Below are 20,418 nucleotides of genomic sequence, written 5' to 3' on the forward strand. Positions count from 1 at the left end.
AGGAAAACACCATATGCTGAGGTTGCTAACATCTATATTAAGAAGACTTCTACCCATGACGTTTGGAAGGGAAATAGAAAGTTGTGCTAGTTTTGCTATCGCATCTCAAGTGCAAAAGTTACAGTCACAGTACCTAAGAAATGCTTAGTTACGACGGAAAAGGCGGCTGTGGCCAGTCTGGCTCAGTGGTTAGAAGGTCAGCCCTCGGACTGAAGGGTCCCAGGTTTGATCCTGGCCCAGGGCGCGTACCTCGGTTGCAGGCTCAGCCCCGGCCCGGTTGGGAAGAGCGGAGGAGGCCGCCTGATGACCAGTGTTTCTCTCCTTCTCTCCCTGTCTGTCTGTGTGTCTGTGTGTCTCTCTCACACACACACACATAGATGCTTCTCTCTCTCCCTCTCCCTTCCACTCTCTCTGAAAAGCAATAGAAAAAATATCCTCGGGTGAGGATTAAAAAAAAAAAGATACAGAAAAGGCATTAAGTTTGTGGGGGCAAAAACATGAACAGAGAACCTGTTCCTCTTGAGAGAACATGTGGCACCGGCAAGCACTGCACCCCTACAAAGACTTCAGCAAGGGCTCCCCTGAAATGAGGGACACCAAGCCATTTACTACAAGTAAGGGATGGTTGCATAGATTCAGGAGTAGGTTTGGAATACAAAACATAAAAATTACGGCACAGGCTGCATCTGCCAATGGAGAAGCTGCTGCCACATTTCCAGCAGAGCTGAAGGTGATCAGGGCTTGGTACCACCCGTGGTTTCAGGCATCCACTGGGGGTCTTGGAATGTGTCCTCCATTGGTAAAGAGGGGCTACTGTGTATTAGTCTCATGTACAAAACCACGTCAAGTGCCAATCTGTGAAAACGTAGTTTTCTTGCCCGGCCAGCACGGCTCAGCAGCTGACCATCAACCTATGATCCAGTCGGGGCACAGGCCTGGGTTTCGGGCTTGATCCCCAGTAGGGGGGGTCCAGGAGGCAGCAGGTGGATGATTCTCTCTCATCACTGATGTTTCTCTCTCTCTCCCTCTCCTTTCCTCTCTCCGAAATCAATAAAGATCTATTAACATATATATAGTTTTCTCTGTCCAAGTGGGAAAAAATATTTAAGGCAATTGAAAAATTCAACGGCCATTAATTTTCACTGGAAACAAACAGAACAAGCCGCAATCCATTGTCATTTTTATGGTAAATTATTTGGCTTACACTAACATTTTTCAGTATCTGTTACGCTTCATTCAGGAGTGAGCAGATTTTCAATTGCAGGCCCTGGAACTGCAACCACTTAAAAAGTGTATGTTTAGGTATTTAAAAAAACAAAACAAAACCAACAAAACAAAACAGAAACAGATTCATAAATAAAGACAACAAACTCATGGTTGCCAGTGGGGAGGGCAGTGGGGGGAAGGACAAAAAAGGTGAAGGAGAGTAAGAGGTACGAATTTTCAGTTATAAAATAAGTAAATCAAGGGGGTGTGATGTACAGCATAGGGAATACGGTCAGTAACATATTATTACGTACAGATGCGCACCAGATGGGCACCAGTGACAGATGGGCACCAGACTAATCATGGTGATCACTTTGTTAGGTATATAAATGTTGAATAACTATGTTGTACAACTGAAACTAACAGGATATAAGTTTACCATATTTAAATGTAAAAAGTCTATGTTTAGTCTTTCTCCCTCTTTAATTTTTATTTTACTGATTTTTAGAGAGAAAGAGGAAGGGAGATGGAGAAACATCAATGTGAGAGCAAAACTGATCAGCCACCTCCTGCACACCTCCCACCAGGGACAGAATAGGCAACCGAGGTGTGTCCAACCAGGATTCACACTAGCAACCCCTTGGTGTACGTGCAGGTGATGATGCCCAATCAATTGAGCCTCACTGGCCAGGGCAGTCTTTCCCCTTTTAACATTCAGTTTCTTGTTCATACTTATATAAAACAATTTTAAAATTTATTTTTCAATTACAGATGACTTTTTAAAAATGTGTAAAATCTTATCAAATTCATTCCAAGCTTTTAATAAGTTAAACTGTCAAGCCAAATCTGACTTCATATAAAAATTATAATTCTTGGTTTCTTAAAATTTTATATACAAAATTATACCTTTCTCCCATTCATATGCCTTAGCACCAAAATCAAGCCATAGTGATAACATCCGTGGCATTGACTGATATATGAATTGATTTCCATACTGGAGAGACCTGCAATCATCCAGAGAAGATATTATTAACACTCTGTTCTTTGTTTATGTTATATACATTAAAGTTTTAAGATTTAAACTATTCTTGAGTAACATATATCCTTCTGACAAAAATGACAGTATCATTATTTCTTCCCAGTCGAAGTTATCTTTTGACTCCTCTCTCTCCATTTTTTCCTACTATATTCTTCATTAAGCTCTACACTGCCTGTACCAAAATTAAGATAAGTTATGACCTAGTCAAAATCCTGTCAATACTTCTTTCAAATTGTCCTTAGGATCTGTGCCGATTGCATTATATGGCCATAAACCTGGGCCATACCCACTCACTCAGTTTTTGGAAAGTTGTAATAACTTAGTCTCTCTAATTCTACATTTCTTCCCTTTAATAAATTCTGTGCTAACATTCCTTAAATTCTAGTTTTATCATGCTCTCTCCCTGTTCAAAAACAGTAATCAACTACCTATATATTAAGACCATATGAACGACTCTGCCTAGGATTCAAGTATTCACAATCTTGTTTCTTTATAACTTTCCAATCTTAGTCTCTTACAACTCACCAGCATACATCTTCCATCAAGTCCAATTTCCTCACTATCCTCTGAATAAACCATTCAAATCCCATTTCTCTGCCAAATCTATAAAAAGTTAGTAATGCCCCCTCCTTCTTAAATTTAATTATCTTTCAAATCCTACCTTCTTCATGAGGCCTACCAGACTTCTGTAGCAATGCAATACAAACAGGTATACTTTTCAAATCATGAAGCCAGGGGTTTGGGTTTTGACTTCAGATTTGCCCAAAATTCTGGAATCATTTGGTTCATTTTTGGTATCTTACAAATATCAAAAAGATATTTATAATATTTATTTTGATACCTGATCACACATTCTATTATGCACCATTATTTAAATGTTTCATGTGCTTAAAGTTTCTCTAACTGGATTGGAGTTCCCTGAGGGAAAATATTGATACTTAATTAGTAATAACACAGTAATTCAATCATTCTGAGGATATAAATAAATCTCGATTGCTGACTGTACTCCCCTTTAAGCATCCAAATGTTTTAGTGAAACTACTATAGATAAAATGTTCGAAAATTGTCTTACTTTCTTAAACTATATTTATAAATATCTCACACTATACCTAAGTGTTATGCACAAAGACTCTAAATAACTTCGTTTTAGAAGAAATGTATTAAATTCTGTATACCAATACACATAATATATACTAATACTAAAGAGTAAATGAAACCTATTACATATTACATATTTTAGAAAAGAAAAATACCCTCTGCTCATGCTTCCATTTCAAAAGGCCAATATGCCAGAAATTCTGCCTCAATAACAAGCAATTAATAATCATTAATAAATAAAATTAGGTTTGGATTTTATAAAACTTGGAATTCCTTTTTGGGAAGAAAGACTGGGCTAATACTGCAATCCCATCACTGATGAACAAATATTGCTTTGGTTCCTGAAAATATTAAACTGAGAAGTGAAAATACCTACTAATAGGCAACTTCAAAGAGATTTATTGCTCTGAAGCAATAGTACCAAGTATACCCAATGAAAAGCAATGGAAATGAGCAAGATAAAAAGAATGAATGGAATGTCACTAGTACTTCTTAGGAATTAATACTTCGTAACAAAATAAACAGTAGTCATGAGATAATACACTATTTGGCTACAATATACTAATATATGAAATTAAGTTATATTTCACCTGTTATCTAGATTAAGAGATAAGCTTTTTCTACAAGTCTGATGTCAAAACCATTTTCATACATATACTACTGCTTAGTTAAATGGGCTAGAAGGAAAGATTCCACTGTCAATTAAATACAACCATTAAATATATTAGATTTAGGGTTTTCTGGAATTCTAGGGAGGGGGACTCAGAAGATGAGGGTCTGAATTGGGAAGGACATATAATTTTCATTGGGTATACTTGGTACTATTGAATTTAAAAAAATATGCATGCCTTATTCCATTAAAATAGTTTTTTTTAAAGGGAAGAAAAAATTGATACAGAAAAATTTAACATCTCATCTAATGTGACAGGTTGAATCAGTGGTAAAGCAGAAAACAACCTGAATATGCTAAGATCTGTAATAACAGTTCAATGTCAACAGTCACCCAGATGTATTTAATCAGCAAACTCACAATTCTCACACTCACCTTCCAAAATGAAGGACGATATACCGAATGAGGTCGCCCTGCTTTTCCATTTTGTTGTCTGTGACCATGGGCATCAATTTGTCATAGTACTTGGCAAGGTAGAAATGCCCATCCTCCCATTCAGGCAGGAACAAGGTCACATCCTAGAAAAGAGAACACAGGACACCCTCCTCAGAAAACCCCACACTATGCTGGAAAATACAATATGAATAGATGATTAGAGATCAAAAGTATGAGACCCACATCTAGGCAGAGAAAATTCTGACTGACTCCTTGATGTGGGTAAGGAATAGCTACTTTCTTACAAATGTTTTCTCAGGATGGCTGGTCAGTTCTGGTAACTGTCCACTGGCCAACATTTCATGATAATTTGCTATACAGAAAAAGAAAACTCCATTTACATTGCCACTTTATATGATACATCAAAATAATTTCCAGCTGGATTACAGTATTTTATGTATGTATGTATGTATATGTATACTTTTATTGTTAAAAATCTCAAAGGAAGGAGAGGTAATTTCAAATCACAGAAAAGGATAGGACTTTAAAAGCATAAAAATGTGGTTTTAAAAATATCATATATATTGGTAGACCCAAGATGGTGGCGGATTAGGTGGAAGCTATACTCACCTCCTCCCAGGACCAAACTAGAATTACAACTAAAGTATAGAACAATCATCCTGAATAACTAACTGAAAACTATCTGGAGAAAAGCCATACAACCAAGGACTTAAAGAAGAAACCCTATCGAGACTGCTAGGAGGTGAGGAAGCATGAGAGCGCTGGCTGAGCTCCCACAGGCTGAAGGCACAGAGGGATAGCTCAGCTGTGGGGCATTCCGCCTAAGAAGTCTGGGGTCTAAACCCCAAGCCAGGTGCCCCACCCCAGAGTACCAGAGCCAGGAAAAGTATCCACATAACATCTGGCTTTGAAAAGCCACAAGGTTTCTGTCCACCACAGAGAGACACCTAGAAACAAAAGAACCCTCTTAAACAACTAATGCATAAGATTTTGTTCACAGCCATTCACTGTGGGCTCTGGCAGAGGGAGATCAGATTGGACTCGAGCTGCATGAGGAGAGTCTGGGGTTGGTGGCTCTGGGGAGAGAACTGAGAGGACAGCTGCCAGGATTCCTGTGCCGAGTCATTCCCCTATACTACAGAATCTATCTTTCTCAGGCAGAGCTTTCCCATCCATGCAGCATTAGCCTTGGAGGAAAGCAATAGCCTCACCCATTGGAATTCCTCTTAACCCACACTGTGGAGCTTACACCTGCTGAGGAACACACACCAAGTCTCTTTAAGTGACTTGAGTCTAACAGACAGGCAGAGGCAGAGGCAGATCTCTGGGTTCTTTGACTCTTTGTCTGACCTACTCCTGGGCCTGGGACTAGTAAAAGCAGTCCTTGGTGCACAGCTTGGTCCTTTCCACAGACACCTAGGCTCAGCAGAGGAAGCCACAAGCTGTGGATCACTCACAGCTCCAAACACATTACCCAGGGCCAGTCACAGACAGCATTTGACATTGGCCTGCACCAAAGTCCCTTTGAAGAGGCCCAGAACCAATACACCAGTGGCCAGCTCCAGACGACAACAGAGCAGGATTCAATAACCTTCACAAAGCATATTCACAGGGAGATCTTGGCAGGCACAAAACCCCGCTGAGGTAAATTCTGCTTCATGTGATCAGCACCTGCACAGCAGCCTGCACGCTGTGTTGGGGGCTGAGCCTCACTGTCAGCCAGCCTGAGGGTGGATCTCATGCACAAACAAGACAATAGCAATTAAGATTCAATTACAAGAGGGTTCACATAACACACACTAGAACATTGATCAGGAAGACAAAGCCAGTGGTTCCCAGAGGTCAACTACATAAGGCCACCCAACCAAGACTGGGAGTCATAACAAATCTACCTAATTCATTGAAACAAACACAAAGAGGCAGCCAAAATGGGAAGACAAAGAAACGGGCCACAAATTAAGGAACAAGTGAATTCTCTAGAAGCAGCGCTAAATGAAATGGTAGTATTTTATCATATATAGAGTTCAGCATAATGATTATAAGGATGCTCAACAGCATGAAATAGGACATTGAAACCATAAAAAAGGACCAGTAAGAAATGAAGAATGTCATACCTAAAATAAAGAATAGAGTGGAAAGAATTCTTCCAGTACAAACAGTATGGAGCAGAGGATCAAATCAACTATTCAGAACAAAAGGTAGAATAAAACACCCAATCAGAGCTGCAAAAAGAAAAGCTAATTTAAATATGTGGACAGTTTAAGGGACTTTTGGGACAACACGAAGTGTTACAATATATTCATTGTAGGGGTACAAGAAGAAGAGAGAGAGCAAGGGATAGAGAACCTATCTGAAGAAATAATGACTGAAAATTTCCATAACCTGGAGAAGGAAAAAGACATACAAGTCCAGGAAGTGCAGAGTTCCAAACAAGGTGAAACCAAAGAGGCTCACACCAAGATACATCATAATTAAAATTGTAAAAGTTAAAGATAAAAAGAGAATCTTAAAAGCCACAAGAGAAAGTCAGTTACCAACAAGGGAGCTCCCATAAGACTGTCAGCTGATTTCTCAACAGAAACATATCGGGCCAGAAGGGAGTGGCATAAAATATTCAAACTGATAAAAAGCAAGGACCTAAAACTAAGGTTACTTTACCCAGCAAAGCTATCATTTATTTATTTTATTTATTTTAAATATATCTTTATTGATTTCAGAGAGAGGAAAAGAGAGGGAGAGAGATAGCAACATCAATGATGAGAGAGTCATTGATCGAGCCCACAACCTGGGCATGTGCCCTGACCAGGAATCGAACCCCGGTCGCCTGGATCCTAGGTCAATGCTCAACCGCTGAGCCACGCCCGGCTGGGCAAAGCTATCATTTAAAATTGAAGGAGAAATAAAGAATTTCCAGACAAGAAAAAGCTAAAGGAGTTTGTTACCACCAAACCAGTATTATAAGAAATATTAAAGGGCTAGCTTGAAGAAGAAGGCAGAAGGGGAGAGTAGGGGGAGGGGAGGAAAGGGGAGGGGGAGAGGAGGGGAGAAGGGGAAGAAAACAGCAACAGAGGCACATAATTAAAAAAATAAAATAGCAATAAATGCATACCTACCAATAATCACTTTAAATGTAAATGGCTTAAATGCTGCAATCAAAAGACATAGCATAGCTGAATGAATGAAAAACAAGACCCATGTATATGCTGATTTTAAGAAACCTACCTCAGAAGGAAAGGTACACATAGAATAAAAGTAAAGGGCTGGGAAAAGATACTTCATACAAATGGAAAAGAAAAGGAAAAAAAAGCTGGGGTAGCAATTCTTATATCTGACAAAATATTTAAAACCAAGGTTATAGTAAGAGACAAAAGACACTACATAATGATAAAGGAAGTAATCTGATAAGAGGATATAACCCTTATAAACATTTATGCACCCAACACAGGAGCACTTACATACTAAAAGCAAACACTGATGGCCATAAAGGGAGAGACTGACAGTAATACAATTATAGTGGGGGATTTTAACACCCCATTGACATCAATGAATAAATCTTCCAGACAGAAAATCAACAAGGAGACGGCAGCCTTAAAGGACACACTAGATCAGATGGATTTAATTAATAACTTCAGAGCATTTCACCCCAGAGCAGCAGAATATACATTCTTTTCAGGTGCCCATGGAAAATTTTCTAGGATAGACCACATGTGAGGGCACAAAACAAGTCTCAATAAATTTAAGAAGACTGAAATCATATCAAGCATCTTCTCTGACCATAACGTTATGAAACTCAAAATCAATCACAAGCAGAAAACTGAAAAACACAGCCAATGAGGCTAAAAAATATGTTACTAAAGAATAAATGGGTTAATAATGAAATCAGGGAAGAAATCAAAAGATATCCTGAAACAACACAACAACCCAAAATCTGTGGGACACAGAGAAAGCAGTCCTAAGAGGGAAATTAATAGCAGTACAGGTGTATCTCAAGAAACATGAAAAATCTCAAATAAACAATCTAACTACACTTAAAGAAACTGGAAAAAGAACACAAAGCCAAAATTGAGTAGAAGAAAGAAAATAATAAAGATCACAACAGAAATAAGCAAAAAACAGTCTAAAAAAAACAGTACAAATATAAATAAAACCAAGAGCTGGTTCTTTGAAAAGATAAACAAAACTGACATGCCTGTAACCAGACTCATCGAGAAACAAAGAGAAACGACCAAAATAAACCAGAAATGAAAGAGAAGTAACATGTGACACCAAAGAAATACAAAAGATTGTAAAAAAAATTATTACAAACAACTATATGCCAACAAATTGGACAATTTGGAAAAAGTGGATAAATTCCTAGAAATATACAATCTTCCAAAAGTAAATCAGGAAGAAGCAGAGAATCTGAATTGACAGATGAAAACTAGTAAAATAAAAGCAGTATTTTTTATAAGTCCCAACAAACAACAGCTCTGGACAGAATGGCTTTACAGGTGAAATTTACCATTCAAAGAAGAACTAACATCTATCCTTCTCAAACTATTCCAAAAATTCAAGAGGATGGAAGACTCCCAAGCTCATTTTATGAGGCCAGCATTCTCCTAATTCCAAAACCAGATAAAGACAAGACAAAGACAGAAAACTATAGGCCAATATTCCTGATGAACATAGATGCTAAAATTCTCAACAAAACAGTACCAAACTGAATTCAGCAATACATTAAAAAGATCACACACCATGATCAAGGGGGATTTATTCCAGAGATGTAAGGTTGGTACAAATCAATAAATGTGATTTATTAATGACATAAACAAAATGAAGAATAACAACCATATGATCATATCATTAAATACAGAAAAAGCATCTGATTAACTCCAGCACCCATTTATGACAAAAACTCTCAGCAAAGTGGGAACAGAGGAAACATACCTCAATGTAATAAAGTCCATATATGGCAAACCTACAGCCAACATCATACTCAAGGGGCAAAATCAACAAGTTACCCTTAAATGGGTAACAAGACAGGGATGTCTACTTTCAACACTTTTATTCAACATAGTACTGAGAGTCCTAGCCACAGTGATCAAACAGGAAGAAGAAATAAAAGGCATCCAAATTGGAAAGGAAGAAGTAAAACTGTCATTATTTGCAGGTGACATAATCCTGTATATAGAGAACCCTAAAGATTCCACCAAAAAACTACTTGAACTGATCACTGAATTCAGTAAAGTAGCAGAACACAACAAAAATATCCAGAAATCAGTAGCATTTTATGCACCAATAATGAACTCTCAGAAAGGGAAACTAAAAAAAAAACAAATCCCATTCACAATTGCTTCAACAAGAGTAAAATACCTAGGAATAAAGTTAACCAAGGATGTAAAAGACCTGTACTCAGAAAGCTGTAAGACACAGAAGAAAGAAACTGAAGAGGATACAAATAAGTGGAAGCAAATGCCATTTTCATGGATAGGAAAATGTCCATACTACCCAAACCAATCTACAGATTCAACACAATTCCTATCAAGATACCCACGGCGTATTTCACAGAATTAGATCAAATATTCCAAAAATTTATATGGGATCACAAAAGACCCGGAATAGGCATGGCGATCTAGAGAAAGAACAACAAAATTGGAGGAAACACACTACCTGATATCAAACTATACTACAAGGCCATAGTAATCAAAACAGCCTGGTACTAGCATGAAAACTAGACATATAGATCAATGGAATAGAATAGAGAGCCCAGAAATAAAGCCACATCTTTACAGTCAATTAGTATTTGAAAAAGTAGGTACAATCATATAATGGACTAAATTCAATACATGCTGTTTTGGAAAATTGGACAGATAAGAGTAAAAAAAATGAAACTAGACCACCTTACACTGCACACAATAAACTCAAAATGGATTAAAGACTTAAACGTCAGGCTTGAAACCATAAAAATCCTAGAAGAAAACATAGGCTTTAAAATCTCAGATATTTCTTGCAGCAATATTTTTTCTGCTGTATCTATTCAGGCAAAGGAAACAAAAGAAAAATTAACAAAGACTACATCAAACTAAAAAGTTTTTACACAGCTAAGGAAACCATCAACAAAATGAAAAGATAGCCAGCTGAGTGGGAGAACACATTCACAGATATATCCGATAAGAGGTTAATATCCAAAATTTATAAAGAACTTATAAAACAACACACACACACACACACACACACACACACACACACACACAAACAATCCAAATAAAAAATGGGCAAATGACCTGGAAGACACTTCTCTGAACAGAGCTTACAGATGGCCAATAGACATATGAAAAGATGTTCAAGGTCACTACTTATCAGAGAAATGAAAATTAAAATCACAGTGAGATACCACCTCACATCTCACAAATGGAAAGTGTTGGGGAGGATGTGGAAAAAAGGGAATTGTTGGTGGGAATACAGATTGATGCAGCCACTGTGCAAAGCAGTGTGGAGTTACCTCAAAATTAAAAATGGAACTGCCTTATGACCCAGCAGTTACACTTCTGGGAATTTACCTGAAGAAACCCAAAACACTAATTTGAAGGAATATATGCACCCGATGTTCATAGCAGAGTTATTTACAATAGCCAAGATTTGGAAGCAGCCCAAGTGCCCATCAGTAGATGAGTGGATAAAACAGCTGTGGGACATTCACATAATGGAACACTATTGGGCCGTAAAAAGGAAGAAAATTATGTGACAGCATGGATGGACCTGGTGACATCATGCTAAGTAACATAAGCCAGTCAGAGAAAGACAAGTACCATATGATTTCACTCATATGTGGAATTTAATGAACAAACTGAACTAACAAACAAAATAGAGACAAACTCATAGATAGAGAGCAGGCTGAGAGCTCAAGATGGGGGTGCTGGGCAGGGTGACAGGATTGCGAAAAAGAGAAAGAACTCATGGACACAGACAACAGCATGGTCACTGCGTGGGGCGAGGGGTGGGTGGTAATGGAAAATAAAATTAAATTAAAAAATATATATATCATATATCTTCTTTTTCTCCAAGAACTCTCTCTCATCATCACCGTCTCTCTCAATACCTTCACAATCAGGCTTCTAAAATGAATTCTCCACCTTACGTTCATTTCTCAAACTATTTCTTTCAGGCTTCAGTTTTTACCTCTACAAAGCTCCTTAAATCTACGAGACACTTTCCAAGTCTGATCTCAGCTAACCTCTCTTCAACATCTGTTTCTGCTGTTCACCCACTTTCTCCTTGAAACATTTTCTTCCCTTGGCTTCCCTGAGGCATAACCTTCAAAGTTTTCTCCTACTTTTCTAGCCACTTCTACTCGGTCTCCTTTGTCATTTCCTTTCCCTTTCCTTCCCCTTTAAATATTTGTGTGGTTTATAAATTTTTAAATAATATTATTTAAAATGTGATGGAAAATATATAGAATAGCTGACTAAAAAAAAATTTTCTTTAAATCCATTTCCACTCTTAATCCAAGCAAGTTTGAGAACATAGTTAGGTCTAGGACCTGCCTGTGGAGAGAGGAATGACATGACTAGATGTATGGAACAGATGCTGGCTGGATTCACACGCCAAACTCGCCACAGGAATGAGGCAGCCAGTGTGTCTCTCCCATCCAGCCACAGGAGAAGCAAAGGGAACAAAGGAAAATTCTAAGATTTCTTCCAAAAAAATATTTTTCAATCTGCTTTTATCATCTTTCTACCTTCTTTTCTTCCTTTCTTCTCCCCCTCCTCCTACCATTTCTGGTTTATTTTAAAATTTTATTTTAGGAAATAAAATTTACATACAGAAAGGTACATAAATCTTCTATGTACAGCTTGATCAATTATCACAAACTGGTAACACCCCCATACAAGAACTCCAGAAACATGAGCTCACTCATTAACCCCTCCCAATCACCACTCCTTTCCTTTCCCCCCAAATAACTACGGCTGTAGACTGAATGTGTGTGTCCCCTACCCCGTTCCACCCAACAAAAATTCTTATGTAGAAGCCTCATCTCCAATGTGATGGTATTTGGAGGCAGGGCCTTTCACAGGTGATGAGTTCACGAGGGTTCTACCCTCAGGCATGGCTTAGTACCCTTATAAACGAGACCCCAGAAAAGTCCCCGTGCCCCTTCCGCCATGTTAGATTATAATGAAAAGATGGGCTATGAGCCAGGAGGCAGGTCTTCACCAGACATGGACTGGCAGTGCCTTGATCTTGGACTTCCCAACCTCCAGAACTGTGAGAAATGTTTGTTGTGTAACCCATCCAGTAGATGGTATATTTGTTATAGCAGTCCCCAAATGGACTAAGACAACTACTATCTCTATTTCTAATACAATAATTTTGTTTTGCCCATTTTTGAACTTTATATAAATGGAATCATACTACATGTATTATTTTGTATCTGGTTTTTTCATTTGACATTACGGTTGTGAGATCAATCCAGTTGTTGCACGTAACTCAGGTTTGTTGGTTTTCATTACTATATATATTAGTACTATATTACAAGAATATGCTACAACTTGTTTATCCACTCTATTACAAACTGGCATTTGAGTTACTTCCAGTTTAAAATCTACAAATAATGTTAGTATAAACATTTTTGTGCATGCCCTATGAGATGTGGAGTATTCATATCGTGGCTAGGTAACAGTATATCACCTCTACAAGTAGAAAATGTCAAAATATTTTCTAAATTACACTTCCAATTTATGCTTACAGAAGTATTCTATGAGTCTAAATGCCTGGTCAGGGCACATAAAAGAAGCAACCAATGAATGCATAAATAAGTGGTACCAAAAAATTGACGTTTCTCTCTCTCTAAAAATCAATAAATAAAAAATAATTTAGTTGTCATTCTTTTATTGACTCAAAAGAGTTATTATATTCTGGAAATGAGTCTCTTGGATCATTTATGTATTACAAACATTGCCTCTACACTTTTACTAGTATTTTCTGATAACCAGAAATTCATAATTTAGTGAAATTAAGAATTGTTTCTTTTAAAGTTAGTGTTTTTGGTCTCTTGAAAAAGTCCTGACTTACCCCTAAGTTTGAAGATACTCTCCTATATTATATTTGGGACACTTTATTATTCTGTTCTTCACACTTAGATTTATGATCCACCTGAAACTTACTTTTGTTTATGGTATAAAGAAGAGATCAAGTCTGATTTCTTTTCCCTATAAGATACCCAAATGACACACCACCATTTACTGAAAAGACTATTCCTCATTATTCTACAGTATTATTAGGAATCTGTTTCTGGGTTCTCTGTCCTATTTGTCTGGTTTATTTGTCTAACCTTACATGAATACCAAATCATCTAAATTACTATACCTTTATTAAGTCCTGATACATACTCTAATTATTCTCAGTTTGCCCTCCAGATATGCTTGTCACACTTGACCTTCTTCTATCCTGTGTCCCAAAAGACTGACTCTGATGATTTACACCAGTGGGCCTATCTGCCCTCCGAATATTGGTCCTTACAGTTCCCCCCTCAGCAGCCGCTCCCGCGGGCCTCAGAGGCTCCGCGTTACGCACGTGTGCCGCGGCCCTCACCAGCCCAGGGTTCCGGGGCTGCCTGTGCAGATCTCGGACTTTCTGTCTGTGTTTAACTTCTCTTTCTCCGTTAATCTGTCTCACAAATTATAGCCACCAGCTCTTACTCTATTATTTCCTAACTTTTACATTCTTTGTTTTTTTTGTTTTCCAGTTCCCTTTTCTCACTCTTTGAGGTGGATACTTAGGCTCATTAATTTTGAGCCTTTATTTTCTTTTAATACATGCAAATAACATTTTTAAATTCCCTTTAAGAATGGCTTTAGCTGCATCACATAGGTTTTGATAGATCATATTTTTATTATTCAGTTTAAAGTATTTTTAAATTCTCATTGCAATTTGTTCTTTGATCCAGGGTTACTGAGAAGTATCTATCTTGTAACACCATCTATGTAAAGCTTAATAACTAGTAAGGAAGGTATATATTGTGTTTGTTCAAAAATTTTCAGGCTAGGGCAGTTAACTTTTGGGAATGAGGGTGAAAGGGTGAGTTGTGAAGTGCTAATAGTATTCTACTTCTTGACCTGGGCAATGGTTTCATGACTGTATTTACTTTGTCAGTTACTCCAGCTATATACTTATGCTACATACTCACTAAAATGTCAAACAAATTCCCTGGCTATTTTTTTAAAAAATATCTTTTATTGATTTTAGAGAGAGAGGGAGGGAAAAGGGGAGAGAGAAACATAGATGTGAGAAACATCCATTGGCTGTCTCCTGCACGCCCTCTACTGGTGATCTAGCCTGCAACTTGTGCATGTACCCTGACGAGGAATAAAACGGGTGACCTTTTGGTGCACGGGACGACACTTAACCTACTGAGCCACACCGGACAGGGCTCCTGGCTGTTATTATATATTTATTCTTCCATATGGAATAATTTTATCCATTTTCAAAAACAACATAACTGTGAGTTTCTAACTGAAATTGGATTATACATATACTTGCCTTATATTTTTTCATAACTGCATTGCTTTCAAAGTTAGCTGTTTCTTCCATAAATCGGCCTACTAGTAGCATAGCTCGACCATGGATTAACATGTCCTTGCTCTCAGTTGGAGTTTTATTTTCAGGGAAACACAATTCAACACCCTTTTGAAGAACAATTAGTGCCTGGTGAACATCACCCTAAAAGAAAAAAGGCAACAATAAGCCTTTTTTAATTTATGAACATATTTCCATTTTCTGAAAAACAAATGAAATTGTTAAGATTTAAAGTTCATTAGACATTTTATGTGTAAATCCATTTGAATTTCACGTTCAGCTCTTCTTTCCATCGTGTAAAAGTAAAGCCCTAAAAAGGAAGCGTGGCCTCATTTCGTGTGAACTCATGTTCATTTACTCATTCACCATACAGTCAATCAAATGCAGGGAACTGAAGCGACGTCTACGTGACTGGGGTACACAATGAATAAGCCAAAAGCTCTGGTTTAAAACAGCTCATAGTAGAGTGAGGAAACAGACCGTGTAAAATAACAACACAACGTACTAAATGCTATTGACAGAAATATACATGGGGGGAAAGTAAAGGGAGTCCCCTACATCTACCTGAAAATATAGGAATATGGAGAAGAGCAGCAGTCAAGAAAGGTTACCAAATACGGTAAAAGATCTGAATTAGGTCTTAAAGAATGAGTATAAATTTTCCTTGCAGAGAATTCAGTAAAAAACATTCTTGGTGGAAGGAAAAATAATTTTTAAAAATATATATATCTTTATTGATTTCAGAGAGAGGAAGGGAGAGGGAGAGAGAGAGAAACATCAATGATGAGAGTCATTGATCGGCTGCCTCCTGCGCGCCCCCTGCTGGGGATCGAGCCTGCAACAGGGGCATGTGCCCTGACTGGGAATCGAACTACAATCTCCTGGATCTTAGGTTGATGCTCAACCACTGAGCCAAACTGAGCCAGGCAGAAAAATAATTTTAATTGGGAGAAAGGCCAGTAGTCTGGCTTTAGCTGAAGCCTAACAGGTGAAAGAGTGACAAATGAAACTGAAGAGGTAGACTGGGGCTCAATCACAAAGGGCTTTATGTACTTTTTAGAGTTCAGACCTAACCCTAAAGGCATAAAGAATACTTTGAAGAATTTTAATCAGGGGAGCAACATGACTCAATGTGAATTTTAGAAACATCACAGACTGCAGTAATGTACACAGGGAAATGGTAAAACCCCAAAATAGGCTACTAATATTGTTATAAAGCTACAAATGGAATGAATAAAAGCAGCAGAGACAAATAAGAGGGAGAGAATTTAAAAGCCATTTCAAAGGTAGAGTTAGTCTCCAACTGGATGTAGAAAGTGAGGGAGAGTAAGGAGTTCAAGATGATGCCAATTTCTGCCTTGAATGAGAGAATGCAAGAGTCCTACTTAGAAAAATAGCGACTATGGGAGGAGAAACAGGCATTTAATGTTAGATGATGAACTACATTTTTTACACATTGTGTTTAAGGTATTACATGTAAAATTGCACTAGCTCAGAAAATGACCAGGTACTGACTAATGCGGCCTGAATTGTTACTTCACTTCCCGTCCAGGAAACATCTTCTCTCCTGTTCTTTCTCAGCCACCATGAAGTTGGGGCAACCACAGGCAGCACCAACTATAATTGGTAAATGTCAATTTCAGAACACGCTACACCTGCTGCTCATACTAAACTGGTGGCAAGCATGAGGAGATATGTAAATAATAGCCATTTAAATCTGGGACATAAGCTTTGCAAGTTAAGATATTTAAAAAGCCCTTTTCTCATTATAGTAGCTTTAATCTGAGAATTGCTGGAGACCTTTGTTCTGAAGCTAAGACCTTCCTAACAGGCTAGATTAATTAGAAGTGAATCTTGACAGTAATACTGACAAGTCCACACAAAACTAATTATCTGCCAAGGATGTAAGGACAATATTGTATTCACTTAACAAGTATTTTTGAGCTCTTACTACATACACCTTTTATACGTATAGGAGGTTAAAACAAAGTAAAACTGGTCACTTCCCTCAAGAAAATAATAAAAAACAGATGAAAATTTAAAGAACTACCCTTTCCATCTTGAAATGGAAAAATATTCAGGGACTTCAGGATAGATGGAACAGTTCTATTCCAATTATGATAGATAAATGATGAAGAAAGGTGAATTTAGATTAGGGATCGTCTCTCACTCAGGCCTTTGTAAGAAGTGCGTAATCTGCAAAGGAATACACACAGATGATTACATTCCTTCAGCATTACCTTGGACCACAGCCACTTTGCCCTTTCCACATATAGCTCAGCAAGCCGAGATTCTCCAGCATTGAGCAGAGCGTTGAAGGCTGTCTGGTGGTGACCAGCCTTTCTCGCTACTCTGGCGCTCTGTAGCCAGCATTCTCCAACCATTTCATTGTAATCTTGTCTAAAGAAATGTGACAAAACAGGAGCGAAAGAGCATTTTTAAGGGTATTCAACAACAATTAAAATACCTCTTTCTAACATGGAACATTCTTAATATACCATTCAAAGGAATCAAAGATTAATTTGCTAAAAAAATACTTTTAATTTCCTTAAAGTACTCCATTTTTATTGATGATGAGTCTATGAGGAGCTATTAATGACTCATATCTGTACCTCTTTTGTATACGTTTTTAACATCAAAACAAAGATATATTGCCTGTACATGTAATTCTTACATTCTAGGTTGATTTCAACTACATAGAGTAGACACTAAAAATAGAAAAATACAGATTCAGAGAGAAAATTAGGAAAAATAAATACTCCCAAGTAATATGCAAATACAATACTAAATTCAGAATAATTGACATTAAAAAAAAAAAGTGTGGAAAAACCTTTTGTTGAGGCTTAATAAAGCTCTCCGGAGAGCCAGAATGGGTTCCTTGGCTCTATAGGAATTCTGGGTCATTTCTAGTCGAGCTACCCAATTTAGGGAATCTTCTTGAGAATTATCACCTGGAGACTGGTGAAAAAGTGGTTTGATGCTATGCTCCAACTCACACAACATGTGTAATCTGAAAATAGATAGAGCCAATGTTAAAATATTATAATAGTCATCCTTATTAATCTCATATATAATGCATGTAATTTAAATTAGCCAAGAGAATCTAAAATGTGCACCTTTCTTTGGAAGAACTTTAACCAATACATATTCTCAATAAATATAAACAGTTACATCTTTTCATATTGGGCATAAATACCAATTTATGTTGCTTAAATATTTAGTGCTTTCCTCTGATCCCCAAATTTCTATTAATTAAATTAGAGAAGGGTATATAAAACTAAATAAATGTATGAAAATCAAACTTTATCATGTATATGAAGATAAAATAAAATGTGAATCCATTATATATCAACATAAATATTTGCACATAAGAGGACTTGGGAGAGTAGATGACAGTAAAAAATGGGAAATGATAAAATTTTAATTGTTTTTTTCCCCAAGGGTAATGGAAACACCCATACTTTCACACTAGCTTTTTTCCATGTATAATCATCAGTGTCTATGACTCAGTCAGTATTGAAGAATACAACTACACAGCAGAAATAATCTTGGTGATCCCATCTCTGGTTTCATTAAGCTGTTACTAAAGGGGCTTATAAGGAATATAGTAAATTCTTCTAACTAAAAAGTAAAATAAATGCTTACTTTTAAATTTATTATAGTTCAATGTAAGTATGTTTAATTATTTTCTTCATATGAATTAACAGACCCAAAATGTTTTCCATCATGCTCTTTCTTAACTCTATGTCAATATTCCTTTCTAGCAATGTAATGCTTACATTTTGGGGGAGAAATGTCAAATGCCTTTCTAAATAAGAAGAAGGAAGGGGGACCAACAAGTAGTGAGGACCAGTGTACCAAGCACAGATGTCCAGATTATTTAGGTTAAATATAAGATATTTATGTTATTTTTTTAGAAGTCTCATAATTGCCATTCCAATTAATAGAATGTACATTAGAATATTTTTTAAACTCTAAAGGGTGGCCCTGACCAGTGTGGTTCAGTTGGTTAGAGCACTATTCCATACACCAAAAGGTCACAGGTTTGATTCCTGGTCAGGATACATGCCTAGGTTTCTGGTTCAATCCCCGGTCCGGGTGAGTGCGGGAAGCAACTGATCAATGTCTCTCTCACATCAAAGTTTCTCTCCCTTTCTCTCTCCCCCTCTCTCTAAAAAAAGCAATGAGCATGTCCTTGGGTGAGAATTAGAAAAATAAATAAATAAATAAATAAATAAATAAATAAATAAATAAATAAATAAATAATAAGGAAAATTACAGAGTGGTTGTGAGTTGAAGAATGAAAAAGTCACTTAGTTTAGCTATGCATGATAGCAAACATACGATCAGTTACTTACAAATCAAAAAATTCTAAGCCTATCAGATGATACTTATAGACCAGGAATATAAATATGGAAACCTTGAAATACCTGACAATATATTCATATCCTCGTTGGTAAGAGCCTCTCTCAAAGCTTGCAGCTGAAAGAGGTACAATTTGTTCTGCTCTCACTAGTTTCAATGTATCATAAAAAGCTGTGGTATCTCTTTTTTTGGCTGATAATAATAGCTGTCCCAGTCTGACACTCCATGTGGTAGATTTCCCATCTGAAAAACAAATGACAAGTCAAGGAAGGAGAGCTGGGTCTATGAATAAGCTTTATTTCATTTGGTAAAATGCTCAGAAGAAATGCTGAACAGATGGTTTCATTCTACTTTGAACAACTAAACAAGGCTATCATTACAAGAAGTAATTTTACCTGCTGCCAAATAGTTTTCCACCAAATCCCACTGTGACAATTTCCAAGCTGCTTCCACTCTGTATGTGTTTAATTCATCTGTCCACTCAGACCTATTAAAAGAAACCCATTACAACTGAGCTTTATTTAAATTTAAAGTGGCATTTAAAGGTTATTTTCATTAGTTTAGATACTCTGTTGATTGTACTTATTTATTGTTCTATTTATTGTGTTTGTGCTGTATTGTATTTTGTACTTAGATCCAAAATAATTATGTCTATCCAAAAGAACCTCCCAATTTTTAATCTTCCCATTTTCCGAAAACATTTCTTCAACAACTACTTGTGATAGAGCCACTTAAGAATGTCATTCTTTGCCTGGCCGGTGTGGCTCAGCGGTTGAGCATCAACCTATGATACAGGAGATTGAAGTTCAATTCCTGGTCAGGGCACATGCCTAGGTTGCGGGCTCGAATCCCAGTGGGGAACATGCAGAAGGCAGCCAATCAATGACTCTCTCTCATCACTGATGTTTCTCTTTCTCTCTCTCCCTCTCTCTGAAATCAATAAAGATATATTTTAAATAAATAAATAAATAAATATAAATAAATAAATAAATAAATAAATAAATGCCACTTTGCCCTGGCTGGTGTGGCTCAGTTGGCCGGGTGTCCTTCCATGCACCAAAAGGTTGCCAGTTCGATTCCCGGTCAGGGC

General features: G+C 37.2%; 1 protein-coding gene across 1 annotated transcript in view; it reads right to left on the reverse strand.

Moving 5' to 3' along the window:
• Window positions 1–20,418, reverse strand: part of ATR (ATR checkpoint kinase) — a 129,435-nt gene that overhangs the window by 18,592 nt on the left and 90,425 nt on the right. The window contains exons 31-37 of the mRNA XM_087818057.1: window positions 19,724–19,815; window positions 19,394–19,571; window positions 17,794–17,973; window positions 17,204–17,363; window positions 14,928–15,107; window positions 4,389–4,531; window positions 2,113–2,210 (exon numbers count right to left, since the gene is read on the reverse strand). Coding sequence (XP_087674183.1) covers window positions 2,113–2,210; window positions 4,389–4,531; window positions 14,928–15,107; window positions 17,204–17,363; window positions 17,794–17,973; window positions 19,394–19,571; window positions 19,724–19,815 — 1,031 coding nt within the window. The remainder of the gene's footprint in view (window positions 1–2,112; window positions 2,211–4,388; window positions 4,532–14,927; window positions 15,108–17,203; window positions 17,364–17,793; window positions 17,974–19,393; window positions 19,572–19,723; window positions 19,816–20,418) is intronic.

The sequence above is a fragment of the Miniopterus natalensis genome, chromosome 6 (genome assembly GCF_054644295.1).
Source record: "Miniopterus natalensis isolate mMinNat1 chromosome 6, mMinNat1.hap1, whole genome shotgun sequence".
Lineage (NCBI taxonomy): Eukaryota > Metazoa > Chordata > Mammalia > Chiroptera > Miniopteridae > Miniopterus > Miniopterus natalensis.